Raw genomic sequence first — 26,200 nt, forward strand, 5'->3', positions numbered from 1 at the left:
GCCTGCACTCTAACCCCAATGCGGAGGTTTTCACACCCACTTGTCTTTCACTTGTCAACCACATAAGTGACAGAAACACCTTAAACTGAATACTGTGTGATAAAGTGTAGCTTGCTTTATGCAGCACAAGTAGCAAAACAAATATGATTCTGTCTCTCTGTGACTTATTTATGTTCTGTCAAGTTTTTCACTAACTCTATTCCTGGCGAGAAATCTTTTTTTTTTTTATACAGTGGAACTTTCAAACAAACTTGTTAAAGATTTGAAAGATTGTAGAAATTAATAAAGCTTAATTGAGCTCTTGTAAATCTGGCCTTGAGCTTTATGAACTTGGGTGTGACAGTTTAACCTAAGAAACAGCGACCTCTGCAGGAGGTGGCTCCTACAGGAGACAGGGGCCGTGGTCGGTTCAGACATTGTGTAGGATAGGCTAGAGTTGAAATTACCCTGGTTATTATAGTGAAGTTATTATAACAAAGCAATTGTTATTATTCACTTTATTCAGCGGGTGTTTCCCTGATGTTTAGATGGTGCTGCCCTCTCTCTGTAGGTATAAACTTAGGCTTTTTGTAATAGCTAGATACACGTGATTGTGAGTTTCAGCCTTTTATTTCCCAAATCAACAGGGGACCACATCCTAACAGCTGTACAGATGTTCCCCTTGGATTCAGATCACAATCAGTCACATTGACACTGCTGATTTCTCCATCTATAAAGCCTGAGCCCTGTGTATTTCAGCCTGTTATTCCCAGATTCAGCACCACACCGTCTGAAAAACATGGCACCGAGCCAATCCACGGGAACCAAACGGTTAATGGCTCAGCGCTCCTCTAGTCGCGTCTTTACGGTAGCCGTGCTCTTCCAATCCCGCAGCACTTTCTCCTGCCTGCGGTCACATCTTGTTGCCAGAACTTCAGTGACGCGGTGACACTGGATTTCTTTGTTATTCATTCACGCTCTGCGTCGTTTTTCGTCGCTTAATTGCGTTTTCTTTTTTGCGAAACATCTCGCCGAGGCGCAGAGCCAGCGTCGCCGCTTCCCCGCAGCCCAAAAAACCTGGAGCCGCTTATGGATGTTTGGTTGCGGACCGACAGAGAGCACTGATCCATCAGCCGCCGTTAAGACCCCAGCTTTAAGGATCAGATTCTTATTTAGACACGGTTACATAAGCAGGTGACTACTGGCGTTCTGTGCGCACGTCTTCCAGGTCTGTAGCCGCTTCTTCTTTATTTATTCAGTCATTATTCTGTTCTGAGCAAGAAAAATTCCCGTCCGTGTTCATGCCAGATCTGCAGCGCTTTAGTTTTCCATACCATAGCATGAATCCTTTGTTGTTGGCCAACGCGCATCTCCAACAGCATCCTCAACAGAGCCAAACACCCGGACACCCAGACTCTCCCTCAGGCCTCCTGCCCGACGCCGTTTTCGGTGGAGCTGACCCAGCGTCCTTCCTGCTAGGTGAGCCCGCTGGCCCGGGGCCTGATCAGCCGGGGCCTGACTTCACCGCACCCTCTCAGACCTCACCTTTCCTCCACCACAACCACAGCAGCCACTTTCAGCACCGCGCCGCGCCGCATCCTCCCGCAGCCATGGCTCTCAGGAACGACTTGGGATCCAACATCAGCGTCCTCAAGACTCTCAACCTGAGGTTCAGATGCTTTTTGGCCAAAGTGCATGAGTTAGAGCGCAGAAATAAGATTTTAGAGAAGCAGCTGCAACAGGCGCTGGATGCCAACAAGGGTTGTCAGGGTGGGTGTTGTGACAACAGCGCTCATACCCAGGAGGCAGGTGTGCAGACCGGGTTTGTTGGTACCATACCGCTCAGGCCGGGATCCCTCCCCTTCCACAACACCAACAACTCAGCCAGGAGGCCGACAACACTGTTCCCCCCGCCGCTCACATCAGCCCCCCCACCTGCAGTTTCTGAAAATACCAGTTCAACCCAAACAAATACCAGTAACCCATCCATCACCATCAGCCAGTCCTCTCCCTGTGTGGACTCCCCTGGCTATAAAACTGCCCCCTACACCAGCGCAGGCCAGGGCAGCTCCACCAACCCTCCTCCACGGTTCCTTCCAGGCACCATCTGGTCCTACAACCACACCCGCAAGTTTGGCCCCGGCGCAGAGCGTCTGACCAGCCCGGGAGTGTCCTGGGTGCATCCTGATGGAGTCGGGGTCCAGATTGACACCATCACCCCTGAGATAAGGGCCCTGTATAATGTCCTGGCCAAGGTGAAGAGGGAGAGAGATGAGTATAAACGCAGGTAAATGAAATACAACCATGTTTTTATTACACTTATAACAGCACAGAGCATGGGACTGTGGTTCTCCTAATGATCCACTTTAGTTGGAGTGAGCAGAGCAGTAAAGCAGCTGCAGACCAGCTGTCTCCAACAGGAGCAGAGTCAGCACAAAGCCTCTCCATCCATCACCTCCAGCCTGACCCTGCAGCCACTTCATGTCTGACCAGAGAGGCAGGTGCTGCTGCTAGAAATACACCCCAAAAAAATTAACACATCACAGGCTAAATATAAAGAAGAATGAAGGTCAAAGCTTGGCAGGGACGTCCAAATGTTCAGCTCAGGGCTCATGAAGCTCCACAGAGAGATGACTCACCCTTGGGTGACAATGTTTACAGGAACATTAGGGAAAATCCATCCTGACATACAGCTCATTTTGACTGTACAGGCGATTTTTCATTTCTGAAATTGAGCAAATTTCCATAGATTAAAAAAAATGGGTGGTAATTTCACCTCATCACAAATCCTGGCCACTGTGTATAAGGAGACAAACACTGTGATGCTGTAGCGTACATCAGACTTGTGCTTCACTGTTGTTAGCCCTAAATTCAGGTAAACAATGCAGATATAGATCTGAATTGGTGAGTCCACTCAAAATAATATTTCTATTACTTATGGCCTATTTTAATGCATTGTTTTTAAAAGCAAAATAACTAAATATTAATGGTACCTGGTTTGAAAATGTCACAGTGTTCTCTAAGAAATCACAATGGGGATTTTTATAGGAAATAGATAGACTAATCAATAAAGTAAATGATGATGAAAATAATGGCTAGTTGCAGCCCACGGATCACGTGACATCTCCAACTAAATCACTCTGAGCCCACACTCGGTCACTCATGGTGTGCTGAGCAGCAGAGTGTCCTATGTAGCTGCAGATCAGACTGATTTATATACACATAAAGTGTATATGTAATAGGATGGTGTATTTTCTGTCCTCAGTCAACTACAGGAGGCCTCATGTCCCAGAACATCCAACACCCCTCATATGAGTCCCCTCATATTATGTCCAAATGAGCAGCCATGCATTCTCCACTGAGGAGATGACGACCACAGTGAAGTGGGCTCTTTGTGAATGAGGGAGAGGGACGAGCCTGACTGTGTGACATCACACACATACTGTATTTGTGTGAAGAGACTTGAGGGAGGATGTTTCCAGGCCCTTTGGTGCAGAAAGTTGACATTGTTGTTTTTGCACACCCCTCTGTGTGTGACATCTAGCCCTTTTCCTTTTATTCAAGGACAAGTTTCCTTCTCTCTCTCTCTCTCTCTCTCTCTCTCTGCCCACCATACTCTCAATGCCATTTTTGTTTCCTCGCTTAAACCAGATACACTCCCACACATTGAGCTGTTCCCCCGCTTCTCTCATGTTTTCTGCCTCTCTTCTCCCCCTCTGTGCACCCCCCCTCTCTCTCTACACGCCACACTGTATCTGCAATGCAGCATGCACTGCAAGCTGTAACTGCTGGGTGGATGGGGGCTTGGCTTGCAGAAGGAAGCACGGTCTGCGCGCTCTCACCTTACTGATCAAACAAGCCTCCTCTACGGCAACAACAACTCCTGTTTCATGACTCAGTTTCTTTCAGATTTAGTATTCCCTATAGGTATTCATGTGCCGCAGCATTCTGCATTTCAAAGAGCATTTATATAAAAAACAGAGGCTGCAGTCTCTGCAGCGATGTGGATTTCCCACATGTGTTATGTGAAGTGACAGAATCTGAGATCACACACACAGGGGTCTGTGCTCAGGCTTTTAAATGTATTAAAAATCAGATTCATGGTCCAATCATCTGAGCAATATCATAGTCGCAAGCCATCCATCAAACAGCCAATTCATCGGTGAATCACTCACACACAGTCACTCGGTCACTCACACTTTTTCTATTTCCTGGACCGTGGATTGCATCCTAGTGTGATTTCACTACACCTCATTCACATTTTTCTGTCAGATCTCTCTTCACTCAGCCAGATTGAAATCCAGTGTGTATTTTCATGCATGTAGAACACAAACCCCAGAAGGCTGTGATAAAAAACACTGCACTGTAGACACCAGAGTAAGCTCCCATGCACTGGCTTAACCTTCAAGTGTTCAGTGCCTTGGTCAAGGGCGCTCAGACCCACTCAGACATATGGCCAGGAGGAGCTCCTCCTTGATTTGACATTTTTCATCTCTCCAGTGTCATTGTCTGCTACTGTGGCTGGAGCTTTTGCAAATGTGGCTCCTGTACAATCATACACTTCCCCTGTGTGGTCCTGTGGGAAAATAGTTGAGCCATTGTCAGATTTTATTGTCAGTAGGTTTCCTTGGGACAGATGTAGTAGTTAGTCAACATCTGGCCAGATTGCCCGAGGGCTTAATAAAATTCTTTCTCTTTATGCCTGCCTGACTTCAGCAGATAAAGACAAAACATCCTAATTGACCAGGTGTATGAGGCCAAATACTCAGTCACGTCCTGTACCACTACTAATATAAATGTGACCTGTGTCTGATCTGTTTGTTCTTTATTTACACCAATGGCTCACTACTTCTCTTCTTCCTCTTTGTTTTGTGTCTCTCAGGTGGGAAGAAGAATACACCATGAGGATGGATTTGCAGCAGAAGATTGCAGACCTGCAAGAGGTAACATCCTCTGTGTGTGTGTGTGTGCGTGTGTGTGTGTGTAGGTAGGTAGGCACAGAGCCGCAGACCTGCACTGCAGCGTGTGGGAAAACAGTGTTCTTACCTCAGATTCAATGCACGTGTATCATTACCAGGAATCTATACGTGACCCCATTACGCAGGCACGACCACATCAGTAGATCAGTAGACCACAAGCAACAAAAACACCATGTGAGACTGAGGTGGGCTTGGCCAGAGTTGTAGCACATATGAATAAGTTAACAGGGTGAAGAGAGAAGTATGATGCCATCAGATGAATGTAAAGCTCCCTGGAGGAGATGATGCATTCAGTGTTTACAATCGTTCTCTCTCTTGCAGACAAAGTAAAGGCTTTTATTTTTGCTGATGACCCCCGCCTGCATAATGTAACAGCTAATTTCCTGTAATAATAAGAGAGTGGGTGCTGTGTCAGGCCAGCTCTGTGGGTGTGTGCATTTTTGTAATTAGTGTTTACATGTGTGTTCTTGATGGCCTCCTTTGTATCTGCAGGACCTGCAGGAGAGCGAGGGCTGTCAGGACGAACTGGCTCTGAGGGTTCAGCAGCTGAAGGCGGAGCTGGTTCTCTTCAAAGGCCTCATGAGCAATGTGAGCGCGGAGGAGCCCACACACCAATATAACATCATACACACCCTCAGCTAATAACAGTAATCTGCTGTCCTAAACGGACACACACTGTCACACACACCGATCAAAAGAGATGTATTGAATAGTAAATGATTTTGTTGCTGTCTCGTTGACGTCACTCTCTAATCAGGCACTACTTTTACGTTCTAATTAGTGGTTTGAGTGTAACATGTCAAACAAAACTCGGAGTTCCAGTTATTCATATAGGCTCTTTATTTCTCTACTCATCTTCGGATGAGTAGTAAATAGCAGAACTAAAATCCATTTATTAGAAGCTATTAACATTCCAAATGTAGACTTGATGGTTTAGGCTACTGTATTAGTAAAAAAAGAAATGTGACCCTTTCTTAGTAAATGAGTTATTAATCTTTGATCAAGCCATTTTTACACATTAGAAATCATTTGATATGATTGCTGTATCAGGAAGTGGTGCCATAATTCAACATATTACATATACTATTAGGGCTGCCACGATTAGTCGACTAGTCACGACTACGTCGACTATTAAAATCGTCGACAACTAATTTAATAGTCGATGCGTCGTATTTTTATTTTATTTTTTAATTTTGTTTTTCTCTCAAAACTGCTGGGGCACCTTCCACACACACCCGCCGCTGCAGCCGCCCACCACACACACACACGTGCACTCACTCACTCAAGGTGAGTTTACAGGTGGTCTCTCTCTTTTCTCTCTCTACCTGTCTTGTCCCTCATCAAGCGGCACCGGTGTAATCCCCCGCCCGCCCCCCCGTCGCCGCCGCCGCCGCCGCTCCTCTCCCCCTCTCTCTCTCTGTGTCATTTTAAATGAGAAGCGCTACTAGGAGCGGTACCGCCGGTCCATCGTTTTAAATCACGGACTGAAAAACAGCCGTTCGTCATTTAAAAATAAAACCGCGGACTTTGAGAGTCGGTGTTGGAGAATACTGGAACGTTACCGCGTCCGGTCACAGCGTCCTGGTCACGTAATGAGCGCTCATCTTAACGAGCAAGTCTTCTCTCCCGGCGTAAAACTACGTCAATATTTTCCGGTAGCTTCTCATCACAGTCCACACCTTGCAGAGTTTGAGCTGCACCTCAGTTTCACTTGTTTTCATTTGACAGTTTCACACAGAACTTTCTGTTGAGTCTCTCCATGTTTCTCCTTCTGTGACAGTAAAAAGGACAGTAATTTACATTTTTTCAGACAAGACGATTGTCTTATAAACTATTCGATTTTTTTAACAGAACGACTCCTATTATTTACAATGAGCACAAGTTATATTTGATTGATAGGCCTACCAAAACTTTATTATTGTGAACAATTCCTTAGGCTAGTTTCAGGTGTCCACCTCATTTTATTTAAATGTAGCTATGTTTAATGCCAGAGACAAATTAAAGAAAGACAAAAAACCTTTAAGTATTTATTTTGGTGTTGTTTAGGCCAGTGCCTTATCCTTATTTTACTCAGCTGTTTGCACTTAATGCTACAGTTAAAGCTGCATATTTCATTAAAAGTTTAATGAACTACCATCTTAATTGTCTTTATTTTTAGTTAGCATATACCTTAAACACTTCAAGCTGAAAGCTAATGATGGTATATAAGAGCAGCTGCATGCTGGTGCGATAAGCTGTATGTTTTACATTCAATTTACGTATGATCCGATTAGTCGACTAATCGAAAAAAATAGTCGGTGACTAGTCGACTATCAAAATAATCGTTTGTGGCAGCCCTATATACTATATATTCAACAGTTTCCATTTTTTCTCTCCTCCATCCTCTGCAGAATCTGTCAGAGCTGGACAGTAAGATCCAGGAGAAGGCCATGAAGGTGGACATGGACATCTGCCGCAGGATCGACATCACCGCTCGTCTGTGCGACGTGGCTCAGCAGAGGAACTGTGAAGATGTGATCCAGATGTATCAGGTATCTGACCGGTTTATGCTCTCCGAATCATCTTGCCGTTGAGATGTCGGATGTGTTTATTGATGATGAAAACGTCCGCGCAGGTTCCCAACAACCAATCATCCTTAAACTGTCGCCGGAAACAAACCCCTCTGTCATTTAACGGGAGCGAGTGTGACGAACCTGTTAGCACCTCTGAAAGTGACGGAGGCGTGGTCAAAGACGACGACCACTGTGGCTCATCGGCCAATCAGATCAATGAGGAGATGCAGAGGATGCTGAACCAACTGTAAGTGGTTTGACTTTGAAATGTGATGAGCGTAGCAGAGGTGTCATTCAGCCCTGCACTTCCACTAATTACTTCTCAACGCGTGTGCGTGTTTTGTACTTTTTTCTCTAGGCGTGAATGTGAGTTTGAAGATGACTGTGACAGTCTGGCCTGGGAGGAGACTGAGGAAACGCTGCTTCTTTGGGAGGATTTCCCAGGATGCACTCTGCCTCCCGACCCCACCCATCCACCAGGCGAGGTAATCTCAGTACAACTGACTCTGGTAAAATGAGATTAGATTTTATTTGTCATTCCTATGCATCACGTAAAAACAACATTGTATTTCACACAATGACTTTGATGATGATGATTATAATCACAGGACATAGACCTTTACTTGGACATAAGGGAATTAACACTGTAAAGAAGGTAATTCAATTCAAAACTGTCTTGTAACATTTCCTAACTTTGTGAATCTTATAATTTAATTCAAGAACTCCATGTTACAGTTACTCCTTTATTACATTCACTCCATCCATACAACAATACATCAGCCTTCATTCAGCAAACACTCTTGTTTCCACAATTACTTAGACTTATTCAGATTCTTATTCACTGTCTGGCACAGTTGACTCAATGAAACCAAAAAGACAAATTTAACCTTGTTTGTTTTTATTGCTGACACGAATCCTTACTTTAAGTTCTCATTAGTCAGTCCTGCTTTCACTGTAATTGACTGGATGAGGGAGGGACACTTGTTAGTGTTCAAGTTCTGCTTTTTCTCAGTTGTCATCCTTCAGACGGCTCCGTGTGTGTTGATGTAGTCGCTTCACGGGTGGAGTTGATCCGTCAGTGGATACAGTTTCATCTCAGGTCCGATTTATATGTATCTCTCGCAGCCCAGCCCACTGACCTTCACTGCTCTTCACTGCTCTGCTGCTGGGAGAGGGCCATTTCAGGATAAAACACTACACATACACACACACGGACAGATGCGATATCCGGCCTATATCGGTGTACAGTGTGTTTGTTTCCAAGAAATGCGTGTAGGTATTTGTTTTCATTCAGCGGCTGTGTGTTTGTTTGAACAGTCTGCTGCCCCTTCAGAGGGAGGAGCTGCATTAGTCAGTGAAATTCGAGCTGATGGGAGCAGAAAGCCAGCTGTGTGCTCCAACTGCAGCATCATTTTCTTTGTGTCTGACTTGTTAGATGATTAGCACGCAAACACGTCATTCTTGCTGCTATGTGTTTGTTTATCTTATCGCATACTATTTACAGCCAAATTAAATCCAACCAGAAATATCAACTCTTTGAAAATGTCCCTCTCTCTTCTGTCTGTGTCTCTCTGTCTCTACCAGGAGGACACTCTGGAAAAGGTGATTAACGACACAGAGTGTCTGTTTAAGTCCCGAGAGAAGGAATACCAAGAGACAATTGACCAGATTGAGGTCAGGCAGCTGTTTAATATTTTCTACTTTCAAGTATGTCTGTACATGTGTAGAAGGGTTTGTGGCTTGTATTGATTCTGTTTTTAATTTTCCTATACAACATCATGTAGCTTTAGTGAATGCCTGAATTATTCTTTAGGACTCATTTCAGCTTTTTGCATGTAATTCAGTGACAAGCTCTTCAAGTCCTCGTGTTTTAGAGACAAACAAACTGTAGAAATTCTCAACATTTCTAGAAACAACTCTTCATTTAGATGTGACATTAAGAGTTTGGTTGGTGGTTTGTCTGTTTGGTTTCTGACGGCACGTTTTCTGGCTCCAGCTGGAACTGGCCACAGCGAAGAGTGACATGAACCGACACCTGCACGAGTACATGGAGATGTGCTCGATGAAGAGAGGCTTGGACGTTCAGATGGAGACCTGCAGGAGACTCATCACACAGAGTGGAGACAGGTAACACACACACAAACACACACACAGTGTACATTATTTCTCTAATAGGTTGCAATTCTTTTCATTTGATAACACTTTATTTCCCTTGTAGGTAACATGTAGAGTCGTCATGCAGCATTTGTATACAGTCTGCAAACATTAAATAAATTCTTTGTAACATATAGTGTAGTTGTAATGCACTACATCTGTCTGCAATTACATGTAAGTCTATTATGGGGAAATATCTTTATAATATATATATCTTTATAATATCTTTATATTTATTCAGTTATTTATTATCTGTACACACCAGCCTCTATCAGTGGGTGTCCATACATCATAATCATCATCTTACAATTATGTTAGTGTGTTATAAAACATTTGTTAATTATGTTAATGCTGCTTATAAATTCTAAAGAGGGGAGAATTAAATTGCTGATTTTCAGCGTAAAATCCTTTGAATTGTTTCATTTAATGTTGAAAACTTCATTCTCCAAATAGGCTGAACTGTTTGCTCGCTTGTGGACAGATCTTATATGTTTGCATGTTTATCAGACCTGCGGTGCACAGGATTAAATACTCTTCTGCAGAGAAACCAGCTGAACACTGAGACTAATACTGAGGAAAGAGCCACAAAGAACTGACGATATAAAATCAATCAAATTGATTTGAAACCATGGGACCTGTAAAATCCAAGCCTGCATCTCTGTGTCTGTCTCTCACAGCAACACTGCAGCGCCCGTGTCGTCCGATGAAAGCGACCAGAGAGAAAACGACCGGTCTTCGTCGTCTCCGCCTTCGTCCTCGAGCGCTGGGAGATCTTGACACCTCCTCAACCCGGCTGCAGCAGCGGAGGAGGAGGAGGAGGAGGAGGAGGAGGAGGAGGAGGAGGAGGCCACGGACACGCGACCTCCGCCGCACCCAGCTATACAGTAGTACCACACTGACGCAATATACACCTGTAACTATGGCAACACCATGTTTACATCTGAACCTCCTCTTCATTGACCTATATCAATCATTCTCGCGCTGTCCACGCAAATCAGCTTTGGTCCGAGGAGACTCTGAGCGGTGCGTTTGAGCAGCGAGCTGGATGACGCTTGAAGAAGCGGCTGCGAGTCGTGGGCCCGCGCCCCTCTGATACAGTGAGGCAGTGCAGTGCTGTAGGCTGCAAAAAGAGCAAAGCATGACTTTTTCACCACCCACTCACCAATAAAACACCTGTTAACCTGTTAATGAGTACAATAATCTAGCACATTTAGATAACCATATACTATACGGTTACAGCTTCAAAGCCAACTTCACAAAATATACAGTCCTAGAATTTACACTCTCTCTACAAACCTACACAAAAGCAGGAGGCAGATTCATTTCAGTCTAACACTGCAGCGTTGGTGACCTGACTTGGCACTGATACATGAAAAAGTGCACCGATGAGCGTCAAATATGAGTTTGAGCCTTTAAAGTCTGATATGATGTCATGATTCAGCATTTTACTGCCTCGCAGCCGCAGATTGGCTCACTTGGTATCTGTAGTACTCTATGGGCAAAGTGAAGCTAAAGTCATCAATAAGTCATAACATCTGTGCTTCATTTAGCAAAACATTAAGAGGAAAAATGATAAAAATAACCAAAACATTAGCTGTGTGTGTAAGCTGGAGCAGCAGGGTTGTGTCTCTGCACGCCAACCAAGATGCCTTGTGCCTCTGGCCAGTATTGTTGGGTATGATGTTGAAAAGAAAGTTTTGATCTCCATGGTCAAACGACATCATTATACTGTGGTCACCCGCCTGGATTCAAATAGTTTGACCGTGTTGTCTGTTGCTGATGTGCTTTGTGCTTTTCCTGGCTGACCTAGAGGAAAATGTTGCAATGAATCTTTGAATAAATGGCCGGAAATAGCTCATGATCTCTCACAATGTTTCCAACAAAGTTAAAACTAGAATGGCATTCGGAGAGCGCAGACCTCCAGTGTGCAGCAACAAACAGGAAATTAAAATTCAAGCTCTGGCAGAAATAAACAGACACGGGTGAAAACATAATCTCCTTGGCGGAGGTAACTCATTACAGCAGCACCTACAGCATTGGCAGTGAGTACTGGAGCCATTAAGGCGTCAGTCTTGGGATGAGCGAAGCACACCTACATTACAACTCTCTCCCACAGAGAAATCCATCCTAGAGTAAGCACCTGCATCAATCTCTCAGCGGTAACTGATGAAAGTGAGATTGCAACATAACAAAGCTGAGCCAGATGAAGCCTTTCTAAGGAAACTGGGAACATAAACAGGGTCATTTAAAGCAACTCATAACAAAACAAAAAAAACATTTTAAATGCATTGAACGTCACGGACAAGATTGTCTGAGGTTTTTTCTTTAAATGGTGCTGCATGAGAAACCCAGAGTAGCAGTGAAGGATCTTGTCGGTGCAGTGCAGAGACATGTGCGGTGGCTGATCTGAAGTCACTTTTGCTCTACATTTTGTAACACCGACGCTCACACAAGACATTACTTTGTGGTGAAGTCAGGTAGGAGCTGTTAATGACGTATCTTATTTCCAGCAGTAATGCTTAGTATAGCGCGAAGGTCCTATATTGTTAGAACAGAGCTGCATGATGAAATCATTTTAAAGATGGTGAAAGAACAATACGTCAGCCAGTTTGTGCCAAAAACTAAATTAACATGGTCATATTGTGAATCAACAGGAAATTGCTGAAAAAAAACCCAGAATGACTAAATATAGCTGCCGAAGCTATTTCACCAAGGTGCTTGATGTATATAAACTAAACCTATTTTTGAGCCTATAAACGTTTGCACATAGAGAGGAAGAGCAAAGCAAAAATGTACTATATGAAACAATCAGCACTAGTACTTGTAAAACATGTAAGAAAAAATATCAACACTCTTGTAATAGGATGTACTATATTCCTTCTGTTCATATTTCCTCATCTTTTACACATCGCAGGTGAGGTACTAGAATAATAAATTAACATAAACACATACCTCATTTTCTGGTCACATTTCAAAATAAAGTGTAACTCAGACACACTGCTACACTGAAACGTGTGAGGACACTGCTGGAAATTGTCACTGTCAGGGGGAACACCCCCCTGCCAATCATCACTGTTATCAGATACTGTTGTCTAAATATAGTCCTGACTGTAGCTCCTCATGTGTGATTGAACCCGGTGACTCTTATTTCTTGTACTGCAACTCACTCTTCAACACTCACGGTTACAGTAATAAAAACCAGGAGGATGCATGTGTGGCTGGTGGAATCAGCTGGATGCTGATTTCAGCGTTTCACTACAATTTGAATGCTGGACGCAGATGTCAGAGATATATTGTGTGAGACATAAAACACATCATTTCCCTTTGTATAGTTTTACTTTCATGCACAGAGTGAATTTATCTGAGTCTATGTATGCATGTGCCAGTGTGTATGTTTTTGAGTGTTATGTACAGTGAGTGTTTTTAAAAAGAAGACTTTTACTGGGGCAAATGTACAACATGAAGAAGTTTGAAACTTAACAGGACTAATTTGATATCGCCAGTATGTCCAAGTGAGTAAAATGTCAGACTGAGCTGTCTTTTGACAATCACACCTACAAAATGTGAGTATATAAATCAGATAACAATGGAACTCTTTTTTCCATAGGTACTTTCTTTATGAGTGTACGTGGTTGCCAAGTAAAGTCAATTTAAAAATAACTCAAGTAAAAAATATGATCTATTGAAATGCAAATGCTTTAGCAAAAATGACTGTATGATGGCTTTGATATTATACGTATAAAGGAATTATAGCTTTGAAATATATACTTGTGTTTAAAGACTGCAAAAGAATGAGAATGTCCACAGTCACACACCTGAACTGCTTTTCAATTAAGATACAATGACCAGATTGATCTGTGAAGCTTTTCACTGTAATTACGGTAATGTAGCGCGTGTGTATGGTTTTTCTTTCTTTCTTTTTGTCACTTCTTATTTTTGATCATTTTTGGCCTCACACAAACAATTTGATGATAATCCTGGTTATTGATGGAGTTCTCCAGATGTGCGACTTTGCAGCTTTAAACATCAAGACACAGTAATTTCGGCTAAAAAAAAAAAAAGGCTTCAATGCAGAGCAACAGTATGTAACATGTCAAGAGAGAATGAAAGAATAAAAGATGCAACTGAGCAACAAGATGGTGTGTGTGCTTGTTTGTAAAACGCACAATGATATGTTTCAATCGCTAATTAAAGAGTTGGCTAAACCAAATTACAAAGAAGAAAAAGAGGAGATGGAGATGAGTGAAGTTTTGTTCGTGCGGTGCTCACAGAAAAAAACAACTTGTGCTCCTGCAAATTGTAGCCAATAGCAAGGCTGCGGCAGCACAGGTTTGAATCCCACAAAGACCCGCTTCGCTTCAGAGATGTTTATCTCTGAAGCAGAGGGGTTTTTTTTGTTGGCTCTCTAATCTCATTGTATTACTCTGATACTTTAGTGCATTTAACACATAATACTTTCATGAGCAATAGCAATTAATTGTACTGTCAATTAGGATTATTGGGAGTATTTTTGACATAATTGAATGGATCTCAATACTTCTTTATTGAATGACTTTCTGCATGGCCAGATTTCTATATAGGAATTTGTTTTAAATTGGACAAACTCTTTACAGTAATTGACCTTCAGATTCTGCTAAAAAACATTGTGTGAGAAAACAATAACAGTCAGAAGGAAATCTAAGAAAATCAATCAAACATGACTGAAATATATTGTAACTGCTGTGGGAGAATTTGTCACCGCCGCTATCAAAAAGATCTACTCCCTCATCCTGTTGTTGACACACGTTCACTAAACTGAGAACATTTGAGTCTTTCTCTTCATTCTCCGTCAGATGTGACAGTTTGCACGGAAAGTGATGAGGCTTTGATGCAGAAACATTAGTCACAGTGTGGATGGGTCTGTGTGCGAGAGCTGTAGAGGTGTAGACAGGACAGCAGTACGTTGATAAGAGAGCAGTAGGCGGGGGAGACTGGAAGACAGGAAGATGTAACCAGGTAAGGAAACAGTGACACAGAGGATGGGCAGAGTGTATGAGAAGACAAAGAGAGAGAGAAAGAGAGAGTTACAATAGAGGAAGTTAACAAAACATTTGGAGGAGAACAAAAGACGCATGATATTGAAGGTAGGCCTAATATTTGGCAGTTTTTTTAACCTCTTCTTTTGTTAAATTTCCACCCTTTAGTTTGAATGTAACCTTATTTATCAGATGTGATGTTTTGTTGTTGTGTGTAATGAACATAACATCATGTGCCCCACCTTCCAAAGTGGTGTTTTATATCTGCCATTTGCTCCACGTTTTTCTTGACAGAATGGGACTTGTGCAATACCTCGTGATTGCCCTGATGTTGTCTGCACAGTTAGTGCTCACTTCTCCACTGGTAACAAAGCCCTTCCTCTTCACTTTATCTACATAAATCATCGAATAGCTACAGGAAAACGAGACCTTTGCTTGTTTGCTTTTGAAGAATGAGAAATAACTTAAAGGCTAAAGTGTGTTAACATGACCTGTGTGTTAAGTTATTCAGGACTTTGCTGAATTATTATAGTGTTTAATTTATATCTCTATCAATCCATAAACAGACTAAGAGGTCTTATTCTGACAACGACAAACATTTGTGCCCTCCAGGTAAGAAACTCAGGATACCTGTCATAAGCTTTTATTTCTGCATCTAGTTTTCCTGTATGTTCCAAATCTGACTATGACTGCAATTAATGAATCAGTACTGACTGGTATTTGGAAATGACTTTATAGTTCTTCCTCTGTGCCTTTTTCTCTCTCTCTCTTTGCACGTCTCTGTGTCTGCATTGATCAAAAATGACGCATATTGCATGCCATATGACCACATCCTTCATTGATATGCAGTCCTAGAGGAGCAGGCGGTCTCTGCTCCTCTTGTCATCCGGTTGCTCTCATTTGTTTCTTTCTGCTCTGTCAGGTGAGTTTCAAAAGTCTAGTGCAGAGTGTGAGCCCTGTCCTGCTGGCAGCTTCACAAATGACTGGAACATCGAAGACAGCTGCCATCGCTGCTTTGGAGACTGCAGGGCAGGTAAAGAAACTATGAGTCATTTTTTTACTAACTTACCAATTTCACCCTTCCCTGTCAGGACTGAAATGATGGCAGTGAACTTTGGGTTTCTTTAATTAAGTGAAAATATAGATTAAAACAACAATGATACCTTTTCATATCTTGAAATGAACTTCTGCTGTTAAATAACTAAGGTCTCCACTGTTGTCCTCTGTCTTAGATTATCATCTAAAGGTGGTTCGGAACTGCAGCAGTACTCGTGATTTGAAGTGCGTCTGTGAGGCTGGTTTCAGATGCATCGACAAGGTCCCTTTCTCGACTGAAGACAACTGTAGATCCTGTGTCCCAGAAACGCCCTCAACTGGTAAATACCAAGCAGTGCAGTTTCCAAACTCTGATTAGACAGGGTTCAGCCAGCAGGGGGCCTTGTAATAAACACAAATGTGCTTCTAAAGGGATTTTACCCACTGTAAGAGGATGACCAACAATGATACCAAAGATGTTACACGTGTTAATTACACGTGACATTAATCAAAAATGTTGATAGGCTCCACTCTGATCTTAGGGGGCTGCCCCCTCAGTGAGGTAAACAGTCCTGTGAGAAACCATCACAGCAGTAACAAAGTGACAATCAACCAAAATTACTCATATTACTTAATTATACTTATATAGTTTTAGTTCTAGATAAGTACATAGAATAATATTTGTATCCTGTCCCTGTCAGATCAGTATGTTCACCATCAATATCAATCATAGGAAATAATGAAACATTAAAAATCTCCCAAACTGTAAATGTAAATTGAAAGAAATGGTTTGAGATCAGCTGTGGGGTGACATAGTTTAGATTATTTAGAAGACTGTCTAAAACTCTTACCCTCTCCAAAAAAAAGACCACTTATCACTGATAAGGCACGATTTATCAATATTTGTTAAGAGATAATTTAACAATGCTTTATTGATCAGTTGTAAGCCTTTAATAAAAACAGCATTAATCTTGCCACCTTTTGGAAAATCCTCTTCAAACATTTTTTGTTTGTCTTTTGAGTCCTGTTAGTCATTAAAGTGGGATGTTGGGAAAGGGCTGCTGGAACAGGCTCCATTTATAATCTAAGATTTGTGTTCGACTCCAGATGTTATTTACAAGTTTTTTGCTGCTTGAGCTGAATTATAACATCAAAGAAACAGACAGATTATGACTGTTCAAAGCCTGAATAAACAATTTCAGATTTGTAGTCAGTGTGTCACCAATGCTACTGGCCTGCAGCACACGAGATGTTGGGTGCTGAGTGTTCGATTGCCTCTCTAATAACTTATGAGTTATGAGTTATATGTTCAGGAGGTTTTGACTGACAGTGGTGTCCGTAACCAACAGATCAGAGGGTTAAAACCAGTAGAAACAAAAAAATTAAGCAGCTTTATGTTACAAATCCTCAGATACTCATCTGCAGACACAGGACGTCTTAGAGGGAATTGAAGCTGAGTGTATAACATTTGTTTTTTTCTCTGATAACCAGATGTTCGATGACTAAAATCTGGTTAAAAATTAGCAAGGTCTAAAAAATGTATCTCAAAAACTGGACAAAAGCTAATTTTTGAACCTTTTGGCAAAATTGAAATCCTGAAGCGTCAATATCTCACAACAGAGGGAGATAAGGCATAGTCGTCCAGTCAGAGATTTTGTTTTACAGTCAGACATGATGATATGATCTTTTTGTGGCAGAAAAATCTCCCTCACACAGCACATGTACTTGAAATGAATCAGAACCTCCTCTAATTGTTTGAGATTGGTTTGTCTTGGCATCATAACAAGAGCAAATCTATACTGACTCTCTCCATGCCTGCAGACTTTTCTCACGCACCTGTGTATGATCTGTTACTGCCAGGATGTTACCAATGCTGAGACATGCCAGTAGTTTTGGTTTAGGTTTACATAACTTTGCCCTTCAGAATCTGAAACCAAACCTGTGATATTTTCATTCTCCAGTGGCAGCAAATGTTACGAAGAGGCCTTCCCTACTTTCAGGACATACCAGAACCTCAGCCAGCACTTCAAGCACACCCTGTCAACTTCCTGAGTGAGTCGCTGACTTCCTGAGATACAGTAGCTACACAACAGACCACAGACAGAGTGGAGTTTTAACTCCCACGTTGCCTTATTATATTATGATTACTTTAGCATTTGGTTCAGACACCACAACCAGTTTTTGTTCTATATTCGAGGTAGTCAACTTTCTTAACACTGCACCTGTATCTGACACAGATGCCAGAAGCCAGTCCCTCCGACACCGAGTGCAGGTGAGTGTGTACTGTATGAGTGTTGGGGGAAAATCGATGTCAGTATGTTTGAGACACAGTGATGAACTACGAGGTGTTTGATCGACCTCTAGTGCCTCTGAAAGTTGACAAACAGCACGCTACCACTAGAGGCAATGCAACTTAACACTTATCTGTCAAACCACCACTTGCAGTGAAACCGATTTAACTACCCTGCATAAGATCATACTCTCTCCAAAAATAACCCACAGGTTGCCCATGGGTGGCAGCGAAATAGCAATGTGCCATGTTGCAGATGGCGAGAATATATGTTCTAAACTTTAGCATCTCTTTAGCACCGTGAGGCTCACAAAGCAGATGGTGGCATGTCAGTAACATCTCCTCTGCAGCGATGGCAGGTGCTGTTGCAAGTCACTGGCATCTTAGGTTGCCACAGGATGTGCCACAGGATGTGCCACAGCTAGCTGCTGCTGCTGCTGTTGCCCCTCTTTGAGCTTCCTCAACATTCATGTTGAATAGTTGTCGTTTCTTTGATATATTTTCTTTAGCAGTAGCACCATCTTCAGGTCAGAATTCAAATTTGTTCATATGGACTGACTTGCCTTGATTATTATGTTAGCATGATGATGGGCTAAACAACACTAAACAACAGAGGCACATGTTTCACATCAGCATATCAGCACTGTTATTGTGAGAATGACCATTTGGATAAAATCATTGCTGTGCCCGAGCCTTGCAGAGATGTGAGTGTTACTATAAACTCTTCATTCTTGTTTCTGTCTTTCTTTCAGTCAGCGGCCACCTGACAGCCATCTTGTGTCCTGTGGTTATTTTGGGATGTTTGACCCTCATTATTCTGTTCTGCCTCTGTCGCCCAGGAGATGAAACATGTTTCAAGCAAGGTAAGATTGCATTTACATCCAGGACAGAGTTCGGTTGGTTGCATGATTTCTTGGAAACAACGAAACGTTTGACATCAGAGGTGTATTTTGACTGTGATCACTGGTTTGTCATCAGCTCTCCTATACTATGTGAATCATAGTTGTGTTGAATCATCATTTATTGTGTAAAGAAATCAATAACTGTGACTTATTATTTAATTTACTCTTTTTCAGCTATTGCAAAGTTGTGGAGGCCTAATGAGGTAAGTATCTAAAGGACCCCGGTGCTCATTCTAGCATTATTTACACACAAGGAATCATTTCTCTACTATGACTTTGTTTTCTCTACACTGATGGACATGTTCTTCTTTAGGAAAGGCTAGATGCTTCTCACAAGTCAAAGGAGCCAAGTCATCAGTTCCCCAGAGACTCATTCAGTGCAAAGCAGCAGCCACCATGTCTGTCAGCAGCCAATCTAGGTACTGATGAATGAAATGACAACTTTCATGTGAAATAGCTGACTGACCTTTTGGGGTCATTTAGAAGTTTTTTATGAAGTGAAAGATGCATCTTGGTTTGTGTTATGAATCGTTGTTGTGTCTACGCTATAAACTATATGTTGGTATAGCAGGTTAACTAAAACATTTGTCTGTGTGCCTCCTTTCTCGTTGATGTCTGTAGGTCCGGTCCATCTCCACAATCCAGGGACAGTCATCTTGAGCTTCCTCAGCCAGTTTACAGGGCATGTTGGTTCAACAATCGAAGGAGGGAAGATAGCTGAGACAGTGGGAAGTGAAGAAGAGGAAGAAAGAGATTGTCATGTGTGTCATCCCACCTCCTCTCCCAGTATTCATCTCTCGGAGGAAGAGAGGAGCGAAGAGATTGACAGCATCTTCTTCCCCTCCCAAGAACAAGGGAAGGACTGCCATGTGTCCAAAGAGGAAGAGCTATGATACATAGCAGAATTCCCAGATGGTTACGACTATGACCTTTAAACGCATCCTTTTAAAGGAAGGGATTATAAAACTGTTAAACTACAGATGAGCACGGAGCATATTACATCTTCCTCTGGCAAACTGTGAAGATTACAATGCTCTATGGTGTTATTATTTCCTGCAGTTTCTGGGAAACTTGTGGTTGGTAAGAACCAGAGACTTTAATTCTGTGACGAAAAGCCGGGGATTGATTTATTTTTCCATGTTGTAATTTAATAAATCCTGTAAATACTATTTGATAAATATCACTGTAAAATATAAGACCTGATTGTTTTAATGTTTTGCATAAATATGAGGCAGTTTATTTACAATGAAATTTTAATTTGAATGAAGAAAAAGTTATTACAAAATATTCATGGCTATGAATGTATCCTTGAACTACAAAGCAGCAGCAAAAAGTCAATTTATATATATATTATACATATATATATATATTTATTTACATTATATATACATAGAAATGTAAAGATGTGAAATATCTTTTACTTTTGTGTACCATAGTACATACCACCTTTTAGCAACACAGTGCACAATTTCTAACTCCTGGATATGTCCCTCTCCATATTTTCATTTTCTTCCACATTCTTTTTCTCTATGTTTTTATACCCTTTGTAATAGTAATTTTTTCCATCAGATCAACGTCACAGATGTAAAACAGTCATATTTCCTCTCAGGAAACTGTATCATTCCTGAAGCATTAAAGGGATAGTTCACCCAAAATTGAAATTTCACTCTAGGCTACTCACCCTCAAGTCGACTAAGGGCTGGGAGAAGTTTCAGAGTTATCCGTGGCTTCTCTGAGTTACAGGGGGTCTCGGCCTAGCAGTGCATGTCCATATAACAGTTGCAAATGTTTTCCAACTGTCTTCGTAACAAAAAGACACACCAAATACCTCCATGCTGCTCGTATGTAATGTCCGTCTTGTATTGAAGCCCCGAAATGCGAAATTGTCCCCAAAAAAATTAAATAAGTCTATTTTTCAAGCTTGTTTGTAGCGGAAGCTCCTCTTCCCGCTTCGAGAAGCTTCCGCAACAACACAAGCTTGAAATATAGACTTAGTGTCTTTTTGTTTGCAACCGTTATATGGACCTGGACTGCTACGCCGAGACCCCCTGTAACTCAGAGAAGCCACGGATAACTCTGAAACTTCTCCCAGCCCTTAGTCGACATGAGGGTGAGTAGATACTGTAATGAGTGACATTTCAATTTTGGGTGAACTATCCCTTTAAGTACATCCTCTGTGGTCCCAGTTGACCCCCCCATTTAGTTGTAGACATCCAAAGCAACAAAAGATGTTTTTAATGATTTGATGTCACTAAACGTCCTCTTGACTTCTTGTCGTCTTCTTCGTCCAACTTCAGTCTCGGCACGCAGCTGGTCTTTAGCTCACACATCAATAGGTTGGTCACATTTCCCACACACTTCCTGAACAGGTTTGGATACCTCCTCATCCACAGGGCTTGGTGTTTCTTTCACAGCCAGAAAGTAGCCTGTGCAACAAGATTTTTGAAGATTTAGAATTAGATATCAAAACATACATTTATGCACACACACACACACACAAAAAAAGATGACAGTGGTGCTATGCTCTGCCTGAATTTTTAGGGTGCAGGGTTATGGCTTGGCAAGCTTACCATGCTTGAATCTGATCCAGCGCAGGAAGGGTTTGAGTTTTGTTGCAAGAGCGAGTGCAATCCCGATACACAGGAGGGTAATTATCACCAGGAACCAGATCGTATCTGTACGAATGTGTGAGAGAGACATTTGGAAAATGCAATAACACGGGCGAAAGAGTTCAATCATTTCATCAGAACACAACCATTAGCTAACTTTACCTTTCATTGGCTTAGTAGGCCTATATGGTGTCACGGTTGTTGAGACGGCTTTAGGTGTGGAGGCTGAAAGGACAAGATGAAAAAAAAAAAATGAGCTCAGTGGGGCGTTAATAGTTCACCTGTTCATGGTTTAAATTAGACAGTGAGCTCCAACTATACACTCTGACCGACATTAGGATTTATAATCATCCTAACACGATTGATGATTAACTTGTGTCACCTTGTGTGTGTGTGGGGGTCAGGTCTCCGTGGATACTTTAGTGTAAACAAACAGTTGTTTTAAAGAGGTCGGAACACGTGAGGGGTGTACCAGTGTAGCCAATGTTCACTGGCTACATCAGTATGGCATCCAGCATTTCAGCTCAGCAACCATTCAGGAAAACTGTAGACTGCTGCTACAGTACATGTTGCCATGGTCACAGTGTTGTTGTGGTTAGTATTGTGTTGACATGGTTGCAGATAGGTGCAATGAATTATTATTTCTGTCTCTGAAGCACATTGAGTTTATGCTCGTCATATGAAATGTGCTATAAAGTTGACATTGTCATTGACATTTTATGAAACAAGACAATTTTATCATCAGAAAATGAAAATCAGAATAGTTCGTAAAAGCAATTTTTTGATGAACAAGAAATAAAATGACTCTGTTATACGTGTTTGAGTGAACAAAATTGCACAATTCACGTTGTTGAATGGGATAAGTTAGATGGTGTAACACTAATACTGTAGTGTGGCTGCCCTTCTTCAGCGACCAGCTCAGCCAGCACACCAAAATCAGGGTAATGTGAGGTTATGAGAGCAAGAGACCGCATCTCAGACCACACCCAAGTCGGATGGTGGTTGTGGTGCAATAGATGCTGAACCAAAAGGCTTAATGAAACAGTTTATTGTCATATGGTTACTTCTAGGATAACATCTTGGCGTAAACTTAGTTTCCTAGAGTTCTCCATATCTAGACTTCTTTTTTTTTATTAGAGTTTGTCTCTTTCAAACATCTGTATGAACATTGATTTGAAGGGGCGGATTGACGGAAATAGTGCATTTGTGCAGAGCAAATGCACTGTTAATTTTAAGCAGCCGACCACCCACCAGGAAAGATAAAATTTAACTTGTGTAAATGCAAGAGCAAGTGTGTTTTTTCTGTTTTAGCAGGTCTAATTTGGGTGTTATCTTACTTGTAGTGGATGGAGGAGATGTACGTGACTGGCGTGTCTTGGGTGCCATGTTTGCTGTAAAAACAGAGGGAAAAAAATGTTAGGCTACTATGTTTGCGCTAGTGATGCACACATGTAAAATGAGTAAAGTTTGGGCTCGAAACGTCATGTGTGAATAAATTATACTTGCATTGGAGCTCCTTTAGTGTTTCAGACTTTCCTGATTTTACATGTAATTCTTATTTGGTCCAGCACCCACCCAAAACTGGGCAAGAGGATGTGCGTGTTGTTTTTCACTTTTGCCCAGTGATGTGTGTGTAGTTTCCCAGTGTTTTCCATATTCAGATTGTGAAAATGTATTTGAATGTTGAGATTGATGGAGCACATTGTGAACAGAGAAACCCAGGTTAACTTGTGTAAAATGTGTCAGTAATGCAGAAAGTGCTCAAAACATTTTTCACTATTTCAACAGGTCCATGTGGAAGGAGGGCGTGGCTTACTTGTAGTGGATGTAGGGAGTGCGGGTCTGATGGTGTCTGTCTCACACGCGGTGCAAGATTGGTCTTTGCATCTGTAGCCAGCTTTACATCTGCACACAGCGTTATGAGTGGCATTGCAGTGTGACTTGTACTCCATGTTTGCTGTAAACACAACAAAATAATAATAATTTAAAAAAAACAGCTGTCATTATGAGAAGCATAATCATAACTCTGAGTATGTTTATGAGCATCACACACACACACACACACACACACATACACACACAAAGGTTGTCGTTCAAACATGACATATATCAGAAAATGTGAAATGACTCACAAATTGGGCATGGCAGGTAAAGGGTCTAGTTTTAAGTCATAAGACAGTTTTATTATCACTTTAAGATACCATTTCTTTAGAGTCAGACGGAACTGTTATGTCTCAGTGAAAGCAGTATTTCATTTTGATTAAACAGTTTCATCCTAACAGGATGCTTTAATGTGCACACCTCATTGCGATCTTACAAATTAGCTAACAGAAAACTACTCATATGAGTTCCACTGATACTGAGTCATCACTTCTCATTTGTTTTCATGAAACTAATGTTAGGAAATGTAATAAAACTAAGACAATGACAATCATGAAGACGTCAAATTTAATGTCATTTGCGGTCAAAGTTCAGAGAGACTTCATATCTGAGTAGTTTTTACATTAACTGATATTATCAGGTAAAAAATCAATCGCAATCTCAGACGACTTCTTTCCTCAGCTATACCTGACTATTTCACAACACTGGAAACAAAAAATGTCCTCACAAGCACTGTTAAAAATGTAAAACTTAAAAGAAAACTGCAAGTGAAGTGAATTTAATGTTACAACTGGTGATTTATGTTGATTTTGTTTTAGCTTGTTGGCCTCACTGCGAGGCGAGAGGTCACAGTTCAGGTCACTGAGTCCAGCTCAATCGGGTTCAGTTGGTGGACTTGAGCAAGTTGCTCCCCCCACCCTGTTGTCCCATGATAATCCATTACAATAAAATGAGGAAAAAACTATTTCAGAGGATTTTTCTAAGATTACAGCATTGTGTTATGCAATCAAATGAAAAAGTAACATAACATTTATGGCTGATGGCAGATTAAGGGCAATAACTGAAGTGATGTCAAGGACAGAAAATGCAACTGTACGGTATAATATGAGTCGCAAAGTTTATAATATTTGGCATGGTGCTCTCTTTGATCCATATCCTTGTAAATGATACTGTAGCTCCCTGACAAACGACCAAAGACCAACTGGAGAGAAAACAGTTGTATTGCATAAGTGTGTGAGATTATTGTGTGGGTTGAATAACTTCCACCTGAATAAATTTCCATCCCCTTTTTTCAGTTTAAAGCGTCAGCATATGTAGGACTGCCTTGTTATTGACATTTTGAACGCCCACCTTCATCACCCTAGATTCTAAATAAGAGTTTTAAGATTCTAAAAAAAGATAACTGTACAACGACGCCTCACAAAGGTTTCTGCACGTACTGTATTGCCAGATTTTAAAGGTCTGTTTACAGATGCACTGTAACCCCAGTCAGTACATAAAGAGTAAAAGTCAATGTAAATGCTAAAATATTCATGCACCCATAATTCAGACTCGCTTCTGTGTGTTCTCTCTTCACCGTTTTCCACAGTGACATTTAAGAATAAGCATAACAGTCTGTTTTTGCTCACCTGTAGCACGGCAGAGACCTGAGTAATAAGTGTCTTTTGTGTCTGCTGCTCTTTCCGATGTTTACCACTTTTCTGTGTTTTTCATTTTTTTCCACTGACATGACGATGGTCTACTTTTTGAACCTCCTCCTGTCGTTGCCACCGTTGGTGGGTTGTGCTGCTGATGCTATCATGTCTGATGAAGAATCCCACCCTGCTAAACCCCCCTTCAGACCTGGGTTCACTCAGGGTTTCTTAGACCGTCCCTCCCCTCCTCTTGTTCATCTCTTTCTGACTATATCCCACCATCACAGACAGAGAGGGAAATCCCCCTAACATATGAGGTTTCTATGGGCAAACTTCTCTGAAATCATGATGTACAGACAGAGTTGACTAACAGCTAAGTGTGTCTTCTTTAAGGTTTTGTGCTGTAACTGGTCGAAGTTGTTGGTCACGATCACAGAGAAGTGATGACTCACTCACACATGATCCTCAAAAGGCAGACACAGGGGGGTGGGGGGTAAATACAACATGTTTTTATAGTATTATGTAATCAAAAAATATCTAGGTCATATCTCATCTGGTCTTCATTGCTATGTACTGCTTTCTGATTCACCTCAGTTTCTGAAGATTTCCAGCATTCTTCTTAACTTTTATCGAAGAGCACAAACTGGCAACATTAAGGAAAAAGTAATCACCCCATTAAAGCAAATTCTGTGACCATACACCACACGCACTGCATTAATATCATTGCTATTATCAAAACTGTCCCTGTTATATGTTTGAAGTAGACCGTAACACGCTTCAGATCTCTCATGTACAGCCCAAAAGACAATTACTCACATTGTAGGCAAGATGTGCAGATACTGCAAAACATATCCACGTTGTCAGATTCTGAGTATCGGTCCCCCTTGCATGGCTCACAGATAATCTCACAATTGTTTTCTGAACGCGATTTCATTTTCTGACCTGTAACACACCAGGAAATATGACCTGTTACAACCTACATCACAACTGTTAGATGTATCAAGATGAAAAAAAAAACGCCATCGTACCTGGTGGGCACTTGTTGCAGCATAGTGAGGGGTCTTTGACCGGCCAATGATATTGTGACTTATTGCACTGTATGGAAACCGCAGAAGAGAGCAAAAACAGGCTGCACAGGGCAGTAAGGGCGATATAACAAAGTGGTTGCAT

The 26,200-nt window shown here is 41.6% G+C and overlaps 3 protein-coding genes across 3 annotated transcripts; 2 read left to right on the plus strand and 1 right to left on the minus strand.

The window, feature by feature from the left end:
- Positions 1 to 871: 871 nt before the first annotated feature.
- iffo1b (intermediate filament family orphan 1b) lies at positions 872 to 11,668 on the plus strand. Its single transcript, XM_085801543.1, has 9 exons — positions 872 to 2,266; positions 4,862 to 4,922; positions 5,451 to 5,546; positions 7,349 to 7,489; positions 7,573 to 7,757; positions 7,869 to 7,995; positions 9,095 to 9,184; positions 9,507 to 9,637; positions 10,342 to 11,668. The coding sequence occupies exons 1-9, from the start codon at positions 1,281 to 1,283 to the stop codon at positions 10,439 to 10,441; spliced, it is 1,917 nt and encodes a 638-aa protein (XP_085657669.1). The 5' UTR covers positions 872 to 1,280; the 3' UTR covers positions 10,442 to 11,668.
- Positions 11,669 to 14,582: 2,914 nt separating this feature from the next.
- On the plus strand, positions 14,583 to 20,067 carry LOC146971929 (uncharacterized). The gene is made up of 11 exons (XM_085801575.1): positions 14,583 to 14,787; positions 14,974 to 15,043; positions 15,246 to 15,291; positions 15,602 to 15,712; positions 15,912 to 16,055; positions 17,676 to 17,766; positions 17,952 to 17,986; positions 18,757 to 18,867; positions 19,081 to 19,109; positions 19,220 to 19,325; positions 19,528 to 20,067. The coding sequence occupies exons 2-11, from the start codon at positions 14,975 to 14,977 to the stop codon at positions 19,797 to 19,799; spliced, it is 1,014 nt and encodes a 337-aa protein (XP_085657701.1). The 5' UTR covers positions 14,583 to 14,787; position 14,974; the 3' UTR covers positions 19,800 to 20,067.
- A 1,074-nt stretch (positions 20,068 to 21,141) lies between these two features.
- On the minus strand, positions 21,142 to 26,200 carry LOC146971930 (uncharacterized). Its single transcript, XM_085801603.1, has 7 exons — positions 26,059 to 26,200; positions 25,847 to 25,972; positions 23,332 to 23,472; positions 22,853 to 22,906; positions 21,678 to 21,740; positions 21,477 to 21,581; positions 21,142 to 21,332 (listed from the first exon to the last, which is right to left on the minus strand). The coding sequence occupies exons 1-7, from the start codon at positions 26,198 to 26,200 to the stop codon at positions 21,229 to 21,231; spliced, it is 735 nt and encodes a 244-aa protein (XP_085657729.1). The 3' UTR covers positions 21,142 to 21,228.

This window comes from Trachurus japonicus, chromosome 16 (genome assembly GCF_045865225.1).
Source record: "Trachurus japonicus isolate A0001 chromosome 16, Traja_1.0".
In the NCBI taxonomy this organism is placed as follows: domain Eukaryota; kingdom Metazoa; phylum Chordata; class Actinopteri; order Carangiformes; family Carangidae; genus Trachurus; species Trachurus japonicus.

Bases quoted from the DNA above. Each gene is read 5' to 3' on its own strand.
- iffo1b (XM_085801543.1), top strand. From the start codon at position 1,281: ATGCCAGATCTGCAGCGCTTTAGTTTTCCATACCATAGCATGAATCCT. The intron at 7,490-7,572 runs GTATCTGACCGG...ACGTCCGCGCAG, and splicing joins ATGTGATCCAGATGTATCAG to GTTCCCAACAACCAATCATC. The intron at 7,996-9,094 runs GTAATCTCAGTA...TGTCTCTACCAG, and splicing joins CCACCCATCCACCAGGCGAG to GAGGACACTCTGGAAAAGGT.
- LOC146971929 (XM_085801575.1), top strand. From the start codon at position 14,975: ATGGGACTTGTGCAATACCTCGTGATTGCCCTGATGTTGTCTGCACAG. The intron at 15,713-15,911 runs GTAAAGAAACTA...CCTCTGTCTTAG, and splicing joins CTTTGGAGACTGCAGGGCAG to ATTATCATCTAAAGGTGGTT. The intron at 17,987-18,756 runs GTGAGTGTGTAC...TCTTTCTTTCAG, and splicing joins CCCTCCGACACCGAGTGCAG to TCAGCGGCCACCTGACAGCC.
- LOC146971930 (XM_085801603.1), bottom strand. From the start codon at position 26,200: ATGCAACCACTTTGTTATATCGCCCTTACTGCCCTGTGCAGCCTGTTT. The intron at 25,973-26,058 runs GTACGATGGCGT...GGTGTGTTACAG, and splicing joins CTGCAACAAGTGCCCACCAG to GTCAGAAAATGAAATCGCGT. The intron at 21,582-21,677 runs GTAAAGTTAGCT...ACATTCGTACAG, and splicing joins GCCTACTAAGCCAATGAAAG to ATACGATCTGGTTCCTGGTG.